The sequence below is a fragment of the Bidens hawaiensis genome, unplaced genomic scaffold (genome assembly GCF_021521415.1).
Source record: "Bidens hawaiensis isolate Kalapana, Puna unplaced genomic scaffold, B.hawaiensis_p1.1 tig00010124_1, whole genome shotgun sequence".
In the NCBI taxonomy this organism is placed as follows: Eukaryota; Viridiplantae; Streptophyta; class Magnoliopsida; order Asterales; family Asteraceae; genus Bidens; species Bidens hawaiensis.
The window spans coordinates 245,214-259,048 of NW_027491763.1; the positions used below are offsets into that span (position 1 = coordinate 245,214).

At 31.3% G+C, this 13,835-nt stretch overlaps 1 protein-coding gene across 1 annotated transcript; it reads right to left on the reverse strand.

Moving 5' to 3' along the window:
• Window positions 1-6,519: 6,519 nt before the first annotated feature.
• On the reverse strand, window positions 6,520-8,738 carry LOC143534230 (putative aldo-keto reductase 2). Its single transcript, XM_077028768.1, has 5 exons — window positions 8,484-8,738; window positions 7,855-8,058; window positions 7,346-7,518; window positions 7,162-7,264; window positions 6,520-7,059 (listed from the first exon to the last, which is right to left on the reverse strand). Exons 1-5 carry the CDS (start codon window positions 8,700-8,702, stop codon window positions 6,721-6,723), a joined length of 1,038 nt encoding a protein of 345 aa, XP_076884883.1. The 5' UTR covers window positions 8,703-8,738; the 3' UTR covers window positions 6,520-6,720.
• Window positions 8,739-13,835: the final 5,097 nt, after the last annotated feature.

Here is a 13,835-nt window from a genome sequence, read left to right on the forward strand (position 1 = left end):
TTGAAATCAAATAAAAGAATTTAAGAGAGAGACAGGAAAGTTATTACAAGCACCAGGTTTTGTCAAAATCTAGAATTGTTTTTCTTTTCAACTAAGAAATTTGTTGTTATGCCATTAATATCTTAATAATATTTTGAAGCTTTACATTATATTTTTATTATTGGTTTTTGCTGAACACAAGAAAACCATCCAAAAAATCACAATATTTAAAGCGTAATTATCCCCTATTTATACTATACATTAGACGGGTGCTCGCGCGATGCAGTGGGTGTTTGAACCTGTTAATCATGTACAAATATAAATGTTTATGGTTTGGTTAAAACCTTGAAATCGTTTAAATCGGTTGGTTTGACTTCTTTTTTCTTTTTCTTTTTTACTTTCGGTTTGTTGGTCGGTTTCAAAAGTTTCAAAACGTAGTGAACGGTTGGTTCGCGGTTTATATCGGCAACCGGCCATATAAAACCAGAAAAGACTGTAAATTAACCTAATTGCAATATGATTCTTTTTGTAATATTTGTTGTTATTATTTCACGTCCTAGATCTTCCATTAATATATATCATTTATGTGGCTAAAACTATCATTTTTTATTTATGATCATCTCAAGTATCATATTATTTGATGATACATTTAAATTATTAATTATTTTAAACTAAATTTATTATTAAAGTTTAAACTGTGAAACCATCAAAACCGACCGACACTGAACATCCATACGTAACATATTAATTTATTTAAAATGAAAAAAATTACAACAATATCATATCCAAATTAAAGAGAATAAAATGCTCGTTTTTATGGTGCAATTTGTTTATAAAAATATTAACGTATGAAAAGGCTATAGTCGTTTAAAAACCACGGGTGAGAAGTTAGTTTACAAGTTAAATTAAAAACATAATATGGTTAAAGATGAGGGACCAAACTTGTAAGTTGAATGGATTGTGTTTAAAAGACATGTTTACACTTACTAACACATGTACCTCATACTTTAAGTGTTGTAAATTACTTAAAAATGAGTGTCTTAATTTACCATTTTTTGATGTATTATATATAGTACTAGACGGGTGCCCGCGCGATGCAGTGGGTGTTTGAACCTGTTAATCACGTAACAAATATAAGTGTTTATGGTTCGGTTAAAACCTTGAAATCGTTTAAACCGATCATTGGTTTGACTTCTTTTTTCATTTTCTTTTTTTACTTTCGGTTTGTTGGTCGGTTTCAAAATTTTCAAAACGTAGTGAACGGTTGGTTCGCGGTTTATATTGGCAACTAGCTATATGAAACCAAACCAGACTGTAAATGTTGAATGCATTTTAATGGTTTTTATTATTAATTATTAGATATGTTTTGTAATATATATTAGATATAGTTAAAATTTAATTTATTTTGTGATTTTTGTTGTTATTATTTCACGTCCTAGATCTTTCATTAATATTTACCATTTATGTGGCTAAAATTATTATTTTTATTTATGATCATCTCTAGTATCATATTATGTTGGTGTTTAGTTAAAATTGATTGTACATTTAAATAAAACTAAATTTATTATTAAAGTTTAATCTCTGAAACCAAACTGGAACCAGGCCGTTAGTAATGGTTCGGTTTCAACTTTCAATGGTTGAGTTTGGTTTTGGACGACAAAAAATCAGTATTAACAGTTGGACTCGCAAGTTTAACTTAAAAACCATCAAAACCGACACTGAACACCCCTACGCAACATATTAATTTATTTAAAATGAAAAAAATTATAACAATATCTACACTATATATAATATATGAAAGGAGGGCAAATTAAGACACCTTAATTTTAAGGGATTAACAAATTTTAATGCATAATATACACCTTATATAGCATGTAAGAGAGAGACAAACTTGTCCATTAAAAATATGTCTTGAAATAGTTACAACATTGCCCCCATCAACTTTAAGCAACTTTTGTAAATTTAAGAAATGGTACTACTTTGGACCTTTATCTTTACCTATATATTCATTTTAGTTTTAATTGTAAATAACTTCCCGCCAACGATTTTCCAACGGTCATAACTTTTACATACGTTAATATTTTTTATAAAAAATTGCACCATAAAAATGAGCATTTTATTGTCTTTAATTTGATAATGAGATTGCTATAATTTTTTAGATAAAAAAGTTAACATACTACATATGGGTGTTACAATTCGGTTTTAACGGTTTCCAAGTTATATCGTTTGCCAAACTGTTGGTTCGATTTTTTGTCATTGAGAACCGAAATTGAACCGTAGAAACTTTAAACTTTATCGTTACTAACGGTTTTGTTTCATGCATTGAGCTTCAATATTAAGTTTACCGTCTAGTCCGGTTTTATATGTCAATATTCTGTATAAACCACAAACCAAACCGGTTGCTATGGTTTGAACATTCGGAAACCGGCTGACCAAAAGTGATGATTGGTTCAAACATTTTCACGGTTTCAAGCGAACCTTGAACATCCACAGTTATTACATGATTACTATAATTTTCGTTCCCCGCCGCATCGCGCGGGCATCCATTTAGTCATATCCAAATTAAAGAGAATAAAATGCTCGTTTTTATGGTGTAATTTTATTTTATAAAAATATTAACGTTTGAAAAGGCTATAGTCGTTTGAAAATTATGGGTGGGAAGTAAGTTTACAACTTAAATTAAAAACATAATATGGTTAAAGATGAGGGACCAAACTTGTAAGTTGAATGAATTATGTTTAAAAGACAAGTTTACCATTACTAACACATGTATCTCATGCTTTAAATGTTGTAAATTACTTAAAAATAGGTGTCTTAATTTGCCCTTGTTTGATGTATTATATATAGTATAGATAGATAATGTATGAGACAATGACAAATTAAGACATTTGGTTTTAAGGAATTTACAAATAATCAACAAATAAAAAGTTACGTTAATCCTTTCACTTTGATTAACTTTTGTAAAATTAAAAAATAGTTACAACTATAATCCTTATTCTTTCACTCTTATGTGATTTTTATTTTCATTTTTTAACTCAACTTTTCTCATTAATTTTAAACATTAATAACTTTTTCATATGCTAATATTTTTTTAAAGAAATTACACCATAAAAACGAGCATGTTTTTCTCTTTAATTAGAGTATCATATTGTTATAGTTTTTTTATTTAAAAAAACAACATTTTACGTAGGGACGTTTGCGGTATGGTTTTGATGGTTTTTAAATTAAACCGTGGGTCAAACCGTTAGTAACCAGTTTTTGTCTTCGAAAACCGAAATGAACATTTGAAAATTGAAAACGACCGGCAAAAAGTTAATGAAAAAAAATAAATGGTGAAATCAAACCAATGGCCGATTTGAAAGTTTTTTCGGTTTCAAATCGAACAACGAACACCAATAAAATTATAACATGAATAAAAAATTCTGTGTTTTCCGCTACATCACGCGGGCGCATGTCTAATCAAGTGTAACAAAAGGAAAAACTAACAGTGTTTAGAAATTAGAATACAACTTGAAAACCTTCAAACACATTTATACATATCCAAGATTATACATAAAGTCTTGGAAAAAAGAAAAGCTCACATGGCAAAACAGGTAATGGGCGGATAACCAAATTATATACTAATGCATGGATCGGTTGGAATGTGGGTGTTGCGTTAAGCAATGGATAAATAACTCTAAAATAGGCAACATAGAATCTATTTTAAATATTTTATTAAAAAAGTATATTATTTAAAGTTTGTAATATTGACAGAAATTATCATTTCGACTATGGTTTTCTTCTTCTATGTCTGATGTTAACGTGCTAGTTATTGTAATCGAATTTAATACGTAAACTAATAGAATTTATAACTTGTCTACAATCTATAGCTTCTAATTAATAAATGATGATTAAAAAACTGCCACTTGTCATATTCACATTTCTATTAACCATACCCACCAATAAACTTTTGTTTGTTTTACATGCGTATCTTATAATTAACCTGAATAAACTTACAACGGATCTTCATTATAACCGCTATAATAAATACGTAGATGTTATTACTTTTCTTTTCACACTTCGTTTTTCCTCATCCAAACCCTAATCCAGAATATCCATCACGCAACCTTTGATCCTAACAGTTTTTCGTCCGACAAATCAAGATTTCAGGATAATTAAGAGATTTATCAAACACTCTCACGGACACAAAACCACAAACTCCATTGTATAGTGAGTAAAAACGTACATTCAATATTTTTGTTATTACTTATGAACAACAATCAAAATTTTTATGTAAATTTAATGTAAATAAATTATTTTAATATTCAAAAAATAAGATGTGAATTAAAGACATGAATCCACGGTCTTCAATCTTTATAATAAACCTTCACATACTGTGAATAAAAGGACATACCCTCAAACACACCTACCAAACAGACATCAGTTTCTATTTTTATTATCTATAAATTTAATTTGCTTATATACTTTCTGCAGTATAATGCATCTAGGTTTTAAGGGCTTCCTTTTATGTGTGTGTAATCTATTAATTTGAAATGAACTTAACAATTATATATGACTACCAAATAAAATAAAATAAAATAAAGATCTCTTGGTGCATGTTAAGATAACATGAAACCTAAGTGCTCTTTACATTCATTTCTTTTCTTATGTTCTAGGTTTATGCAAATACAATAGCTATCTAAAAGGGCCAAAATGGGACCCGAGCTCAATTATGATGTGATTCTTGAGATACTATTGTGTGCATCTTTGAAGTCATTATGCAATGTTCGAGTAAAAAATTGAGAAGACACGACATCAAAGTTCTTGATTTATTCATGCAAAGAAATGACATTGCAAAAAGTTTTGTCGCACACCACAGAACAATAATTAACCTTTTTCTAATCAGATTTTGTGGATGGAGCCCCAAAAGAAGTAAGGCTAGTTGATTTTCAAGATTTTAGACATTTTTAGGTTAGAAGTTTATAGACCTTAGATTCTTTCTGTTCAGATCTTTGATTTTAGCTTCAATATCTTTGTTGGACGTAATTTCCAACTTATTAAGCCCGTTATATGTTGGTGACTGGTTAGACTAATTAGGCTCGTGGGATTCATTATTATGCAATGGATTTATTGGGTTACAATTAGAGTTTTATTATATTTGGTAATGTTTTGGCTAACAAGTTAAGTTAGTATATATAAACCGAGTTATTGCTAGACATTATAGATTGAGTGGTGTGAGGTGCAACAGAGTGATGGTTCATCTAAAGACACATGAGATGTAACCGAGTTAGGGTTCATTTAGATGCAACCAAGTTATGGTTCATCAAGAGTCAAATCAAGTTGGGGTTTAAGATATTGTAATCAGTTTTTTGAGTAAGATTTTTTTATTAATAAACAAGAGTTATTTGTTTACATCGTGTTTCATTATCGATCTGGGACTTGACTCTCAACAAAAAAAAAATTTAGTTATCAAGGCTCCCTACTATAGCGGTCAAAATTTTGATTTGCGCTATATTGTCAAACCCTGCTACCAGTCACGTCAAGTTGATTTCAAGTTCTAATCTAAGATAGTCTACCTCGAGTGTTGCAGTTGTAAACTTTAATACTTGGTTCAACCCCATTGTGTTATAAGATCTTTCTACTGTCGTTACCGAAATATTGGTACGTGTTAATCTTTGCTAAATAAATGTGAATTTAAGTTTTACAAAGACAAGTATAGCGTTGTAAATTGTTACCGTCGCAACCATACAAGTTTCGTACTTGCGTGTGTGTGTAACAAGAACTTTATTAAAAAGAAAATTTATATACATATAGCACGTAATCAGTTTACAATCAAAGTTACTTATTTTAAACAACTAAATTTTACACTTTACAGGAACTGTATACACAAAACTCCTTACCATCTTATCAAATTGAGAATACAAATGAAGTTACTTTATGAACAGATTTGGAATTTTTTATATGCGCCTTATCACTAAAAGGACTTGCGCTTTATCACTAAACAACATTTTATTTTATGATTAAAGAATAAGCATACTTACGTAAAATATAAATCAGATATATGTAATTAGTTTTTTTAAAAAACGTAAGTGCTTAAATCGTTTTTATTTTTTTATATGTGGAACCTAGCTAGGTTTTACGAATTTTGTCACTACCATCCAATTCGATAACTCCTTTGGCTTAACTCGAGTTTCGATTGTAAATAGTTAGTGCTAGCTCATGGCTCGTCGAGCCGTCACGTTTATTTATTTTTATTTCTAACGTTTACTCATTGTTATATAAAAGAGCACTAAATAACTTTATAACCTATACATAATGCAAAAAAAAAAAAGAAGTTATATTTTGTTATTGTATTTTTATATTTTACAATGTATTTTATATCGTATTAAATATTGAACGGAAGATCTATTTGGAATCAAGCTCTCTAGATAATTTGCTTGTCTTTATAACCCTAGTCTACGAGTAATCAACGAGTGGGATGCTACGTACTTGGTACATTTGCTTGTTTGTTTGTGTTATATTGATAAGTCTGGCAATGTTCGCTGAAATTGAACACATTAACAAACAAAACATTACCTTAAAGCATAACTAACACCATCAAGTAAACCATACTCCGACAAAGTAGCAATGTTTTAGTTTACACACAATCATTTATCATAACACAGCCATGATAAAGAAGAGAGCAATGCAAACAAACAACTTATGAAAACACTCATAATCCGCATCTATGACTCTTATAAGTCAATTTGCTTTCATGAAATATCAATTCTCTTTCCCTTTCCATGACGACAATGGAGGAGTAGTTGAATTCAGCCACGTCCTTTGCATGTAAACATGTCTATCCCCCTTCACCACATCACTCGAAGCGTAAGATTCAAGTTCCGCCATCTCTTCTGGTGTTAACCTCACAGACAAAGCTCCAATGTTTTGGTTCAAGTTTTTAAGCTTTGTGGTTCCTGGAATTGGAACCACATCGCTTCCTTGGTGGTGCACCCATGCCAACGCTAGTTGAGCTGCAGTGCACCCTTTCTTTGCAGCCATCTCGTTCACCTTCTCAAATACAGTCTTATTGTGATCAACATTCTTAAACCTTGGATATTCCTACAAGAAGTCATAGTTTGCTTATAAAGGGTGTGTTCATTTTCAATCATTTATGACCAATATTGTTATAATATTAGTTTATACACATCATATATTATATACCTTCCTTGTGTCTCCTTCTGGCAAGCTTTCTACCAATGTTGGACCACCAGCCAAGAAACCTCTACCAAGAGGACTGTAAGGAACAATCCCAATGCCAAGTTCTCTGCAAAACAAACCATAAAAGATTACTAAACTCACCTATAAATTAAGGGTTTTTAAGTACATATATAAACTAATATCTCACCTGCAAGTAGGAGCGATATCATCCTCCAAGTCACGAGACCATAAAGACCACTCATGCTGTATTGCTGTTACCGGAAAAACAGCATGAGCCCTTCTAATTGTTTCAGCACAAGCTTCTGATAACCCTATGTACTTCACTTTACCTTCCTCTACCAGCTTCTTTAGTGCTTCCATCTTTTCATTAAAATTTCACATGTGAAAATGTTAATTAAGAACATACTCAATCTTGCCATAAATGTTCACCATACAAGATTATTTAATATTATAGTTTAGTTTTGGTTAATTATTTTGCAACTTTGGTCGAGCGAATTAAGGTTATGACTTCCAGCGGCGGATCTAGGATTTTCTTCATGGGTGACAGGAGGGTTTAGCCAAAATTTTAGGAGACACTAAATTATTGTAAATTATTTATATGAATTTAGAAGCAAATCGGTTGCTAGTTTACTGTTTTGTTGGTCTTATATTTTTTTTTTATTTGGTTTTATAGCATTGAGGCTTAGAATGACAAACCGTGATTTCGATTGGGATACGAGTGTCAATCCTATGAGCATAGAGTAGATCAATGTAGTCGACACCGAGTCGTTTCAAGCTAGCTTCACAAGCTTCTCGGACATAGTCCGGATCACCACAAACCTCTGGTGGCTTTCCATCCATCAACCGTACTCCAAATTTGGTAGCGAGTTGAACCTTCTCTCTATATCCTCCTTTCAAAGCCTACATAAATTATAACAATATTCCTTAAAGTTGAAATCAAAATAATCAACCCTGAGAGGGCTAACAATTCGTGTCTTAACTAGTTTAAAGGGTTAGAAACAAAGTGCACAACACTAGTATGAAACATGAATTCGGCTCGTTTAACTATTTTATATGGCACGACTATAAGACAGTTTTAGATTTCATATACCAATACGGGAAAATAATGGAGTCTAGCCTACTAATTCAATTACTAAGAAAATATAATAAAATCACATAACACACTTTTCTGAATATCAGGTCTTATCGTGTCTTAAACAGGTACCCAACGGTCAACATTTTATTTAAAGTAATTAACAAGGGCTAGCTTGTTGTTTTCTTTTGTTTTGATGTAAACGCTGCTTTTTAATAAGCAGATAACTATTAATAGTAGGCTCGATACTGACCTTGCCGATGAGGATTTCGTTAGTGTGAGGTCCGTAGAAGTCGGAGGTGTCAAGGAAGGTGATGCCAGAGTCGATGGCTTTGTGGATGAGGTCGATCATTTCGGCTTCAGGTTTTGCTGGTCCGTAATGAGCTGACATGCCCATACAACCCAAACCCTGGGCCGAAACAATCAGACCTTGTGAACCTAGTTTCACTTGTGGTACTTTGGATGACACCATTGTTGTTGTTTCTAGTGTGTGCTGGTTGCTGTTGTGGAATCTCGAGTAGTGAACATTGCATCAAGCTTACCGTTATTTATACAACAAATATGAAATAAAAATTATTATTTATTTTTTTCTTTAAAAAAAGAAAGTTGGTAGCGTGGAGAGGAGAAAGATGGTTTTAATAATATTATTTGGCATGTGGAATACTACTAAAAACTTTCACGTGAAATGTTTATACAAAAATGGCTAATGAGTAATATGACATAAATAACCATAACTCGATTGTCAATGTTATAATGAATATGATATTTATAACCTTACAGATGTGCCAATGAATTTGCTAGCAGGTTAAATTAATATTAGAAACAACATTCTTTCATTTGAACGGGTAAGCCTCCGCGGTAGTAGTAGTACCCTTCTTTCGACAAAATCGATCCTCCAGTCGACTAACTTAAAATTACAATTATTTATATAAAACTAGAAACAAATAGAAAAAGTTTTAAACCAAATTGTTCTACATTGCTCTAGCTCTCTTCTGTATACTCCTAGAACTTAAAAAAGTTCCCTTTTAACCAAAAATATTTAAAATAATCCGAGAAATTAAGTTGAATCTCACCCACCAGAGGAAACCCTCTATAACGTACAAATCGGCAGGCCGGGCGGCTGATTTTAATAAAGGACACTTTAAAAGGTTATAAAAAAATTAGCATATAGTAAAATTATTTGAACATTTTTTATTACATTAAAATACTACATGGTATTAGAATATTAATACTGTTCAAAACATTAAATTTTATAAGTGTAAAATTTTGATGCTAATATTAGACAAGCTTAAAATAATCCGAAACCTAAATAATCCGAATTAACCCAATAAAATACTCAATTTTTTAAGACCAAAAAAAAAATTTCGCCTTCGGCTCAAAACTATTTTTGTTTTCTCGGAGCCGGCCCTCATGTGTGCGCTTTGAAATATGGGCACCATCACTATAAGAATAAATATGAACTCGGGTAATGGGGCACCTTATGACCGTTTGGGAGAGACACCGTTGTCAATGCGATAGATGTATTTCGAAACAAAAACTGTATATGAATTTTATATGTCACGTTAAAGTAAAGGGTTGTTAGCTTGCGTGGTGTGATTTGCGTTGAAAGACGAGGGTTGTTAACTTCCATTGGGCGGTTAACAATGGAAATATTAGCATTTTCTTCTTGTATTGTCGTGTATTGTATTGTCTTGTCTTGTCTTGTCTTGTCTTGTCTCATTTAAGACTTAACTTGGAAACAGTTAATTTTTTTTTTTATCAACAAGAAAAAAATGTTCACAAGATATTGACAACAGTCCTATACTCCTATGATAATTTAAGGGTTGTTGCCTACCCGGCCTTGTGTGATTGGCATTCAAAGGAGAAATAATATTTGTGGCCTGGTCATGTCTTTTTCCTATAACAACCAACAAGCGGTAGTTACTTCACTTCAATTTATATTATTAACTAGTTTTATTACAGGAGGTTATTTTATATTATTTATTTTAATATTTATTTATTTTTTAAATTTTTAATTTTTTAATTATATGAAAATTAATAATATACTTATGGTTTGATGATAAATTGTTTCACAAATAAATGAGTTGTTATAATCCGGTTTAAATGCTATATGATTTTGATGGGACCCAAGACCCGTTTATTTTTTTTTACTATAAAAATAGTTTTTTTAATTATAAATAATATTTATGAAAGTTAATAATATACTTATGGTTTGATAAGACCCAAGACCCGTTTATTTTTTTTACTATAAAAGTTGTTTTTAATTTAAATCATATGTATATCATTTTTAAAATAAATAAGATATTAATTTTTAGTATATCCTATTTTGTAGGATTTTTACATCAATAATTTGGTGAGAATAATTTTTTATTTAATGAGATGTTATAACCCGTTTAAGGAATATCTGGGTTTGGTAAGACACATACCCATGAATTCGGGTCAAATGCATGAGAAGTCTCCATTTAAAAATCAAGCAAATCTGGTGACTCCATAAAAAAGGGGAGCGACCACACCGCGACACGTAGGATTTTTATGTTTTCGTTTATATATATTATAGATAATAATACATTATTTTATACTTTTTAATATACATATTGTTAATTTATCTAACTATCTATATAATTGCTGTCAAGAACAAAGCGGCGCGCGGAAGCGCAACAACACACACATGCACAACGATAAACACGCATAAACGAAAATATAAATGACACAAGAATTTAACGTGGTTCGGTCCCCGCGAGGGGACCTACGTTCACGGGCTGCAACTAGGTTTTCTTATTAGCTCGGAACAAAGATTACAGTTACATGATGTGATATATTTAATAAACAAGATTAGGGTTTAACACAGTTAGGAACCAAAACCGGGCCTCATAATAAAACTGGCCCAAAGGCCTTCATAACCCAACAATCTCCCACTTGAAAGCCTTGCGATAAACTCCAGCACGCCGTCAAAGCAAATAACAATCCCAGTCATCCAGTAACTCTAGTAAGTTCAGTAACAGAAATCAACCAAGCCTCTAATTCCAAGAACAAGCTAAAACTTCAACAATAGAAATTCTTCAAGCCTCTAGTTCCCTAGGAACACACTAAGATTTCCCCCAATCCATACCCAGTTGCAGTGCCCCTTCTCATCAGTTACCTGAAAGGCCCATTGAAGCTCCCAAGAGCTCCAATCCGGTCATCACAGACCCAGCCATGACAAAACCCGTCAGTGACTAAACGAATAACATTTTTCACTTCATATTAAAAGACAAAAGGAAAAAGAAAAAAAGAAATGGGGTATGATGAAAATTTTAAGCGTAAGTTTGGCGACCACTTATAAACAACTAAACGAATTTTCTACCAAACAGCTTTGTAGCATAACGGTATATCGGTATGAAAATGTATGATAACATATTCCTTCAAACAGTTATGTCTAGAATTAACTAGAGGTCTTCATGGTTTCATGGTTGAATTTTGTTTTTTTTTTAATTTTTGGTCGGCCGGTTTTGAATATTCAAACCGTAGTGAACGGTTTGGTTGACGGATTACACCAAAATTGGTCGTATAAAGCCGAACCGGATTATTTGGTTAAGATATATTTCATATTGTTTTATATAGTACTATTATAGATACATTTGGTTAATTTTATTAGGTTCAAATGAAAATTAACCAAGTTAAATGGCCACTTCTATTAGCATCTGGGTTTCGAATGAAAAAAATGCTGAGCTCATTAAATTCATAAACTGTAAATAAATTTCCGCATTTGTCTTTTAACTAAGCGTGCAAACGAACTGAATATTCGGTATACTGTTTGTGAACCGCTCGGCGAAAAATTCGTTTATGTTTGTTTATTTAATAAGCAAACGAACAAGAATAAAATAATTTGTGTTCGTTTAATTAAACGAATGAGCATTAACACATGTTCCAAACGTTTGTTTATATATGTTTATGCATTAATAGAACATAATTAAGTATTATCTTGATGAGTTATCCACTTAAATGTTTTTTTATATTTGTTAATTTGTTTTCATTTATGTTCGTTTATGTTTAATTGTGTTCATTTGCATATGTTCATATATTTTCATTTATCTTTGTTTAGTTATATATGTTCGTTTATATTTTAAACAAACGAACATAAATGTTCAATTTTTAAATAAACGAAAATGAACATAAATATTTGTTCGATTAAGTGTTCGTGTTCTTTTAAAGTTAAATGAACGAACGTGAACATGCCCTTGTTTATGCTTTTCGATTCGTTTACAGACTTTCATTATTCGCATTGATGAATACATCAGTCTCAATCTCAAGGCTCTGTCGATTTTGTTTGTGTTCGTGAACACATTCATTTCCTTAATGAACGGTCACGAACATAAAATCTCGTTCGGTAAGTGTTCGTGAACCATTTGTGAACACATTATTTAATTAACAAACGAATATAAACAAGGCCTTGTTCGTGTTCGTTCGGTTCGTTTACAACCCTACTTTTAACTATTATATACCTGTCATTATTTGTAATTACTACTTAATGCACCATTGCAAATTCTAAACTATAGAGATGGCATAATCGATTTGATTAGTAAATGCAATGTAAATACTTTTAATTAGTGTACGTCTCAAAACCGTGAAAACAAATAGGAAGCAAACCGTTATTAGCAGTTTGGTTTTATTTTTCAACGGGTGGGTTTAAGTTTTCAATGATAAAAAACCGTTACAAACGGTTTGATTTACGATTGACCTAAAAACCGTTACTACTTAATGCACCATTGCAAATTCTAAACTACAGAGATGGCGTAACTGATTTGATTAGTAAATGCAATGTAAATACTTTTAGTGTACGTCTCAAAACCGTGAAAACAAATAGAAACCAAAACGTTATTAGCAGTTTGGTTTTATTTTTCAACGGGTTGTTTTAGTTTTCAATGATAAAAAACCGTTATTAACGGTATGATTTACGATTGACTTATAAACCGTCAAAACCAGTTCGTAAACACCCATAAAATTTACTGTATGGTTTAAGGTTTGAAAAGCGAGGATGAAAGGTGCTTTATTAATATTAAAGCAGTCTAGCCCGGAGAAGATTATGAAAGAAATTAAAGCTTGTTTGATTTTTTTTTCTTTTGATAAAAGATAGTGATTACAATTCTTAAAAGTATAATTGTTGGTGCAATTTTAACCTGAGTATCTATTGTCTACTTTATATGTATTTAAGCCTATGTGTTCAAAGCGATAAGAAGACCTAACACTAATTTTTAAAAAAGACGATCGAGATTTTCACATATAAATAATATTTAACGAAAACAAGATAAGGTGGACGGCCATCGCTCTCTAAAGAGTTAGGTCCATCACTGTTTGGTTTTTAGTGTGTTTTCTCCCTTAAATAGAATTTAGATGATGTGTTAGCATACGGTCTAAAAGAACGGCTTTCCTGGAAATTTTGCAAAAATAAATTAAAGTTCTTTTTTTTTACAAAACACACACACACGTACATATTGACTAGAGTCTAGAGGGGTTTGTTAACTTCCATTGTGTGGTTGATAATAAAAGAAAACACAAAAAGGATTTTCGTGTCAGCTTTAATCCCTCTGGAAGTGTCTGTACTTTATAATTGCCAATATTATATACG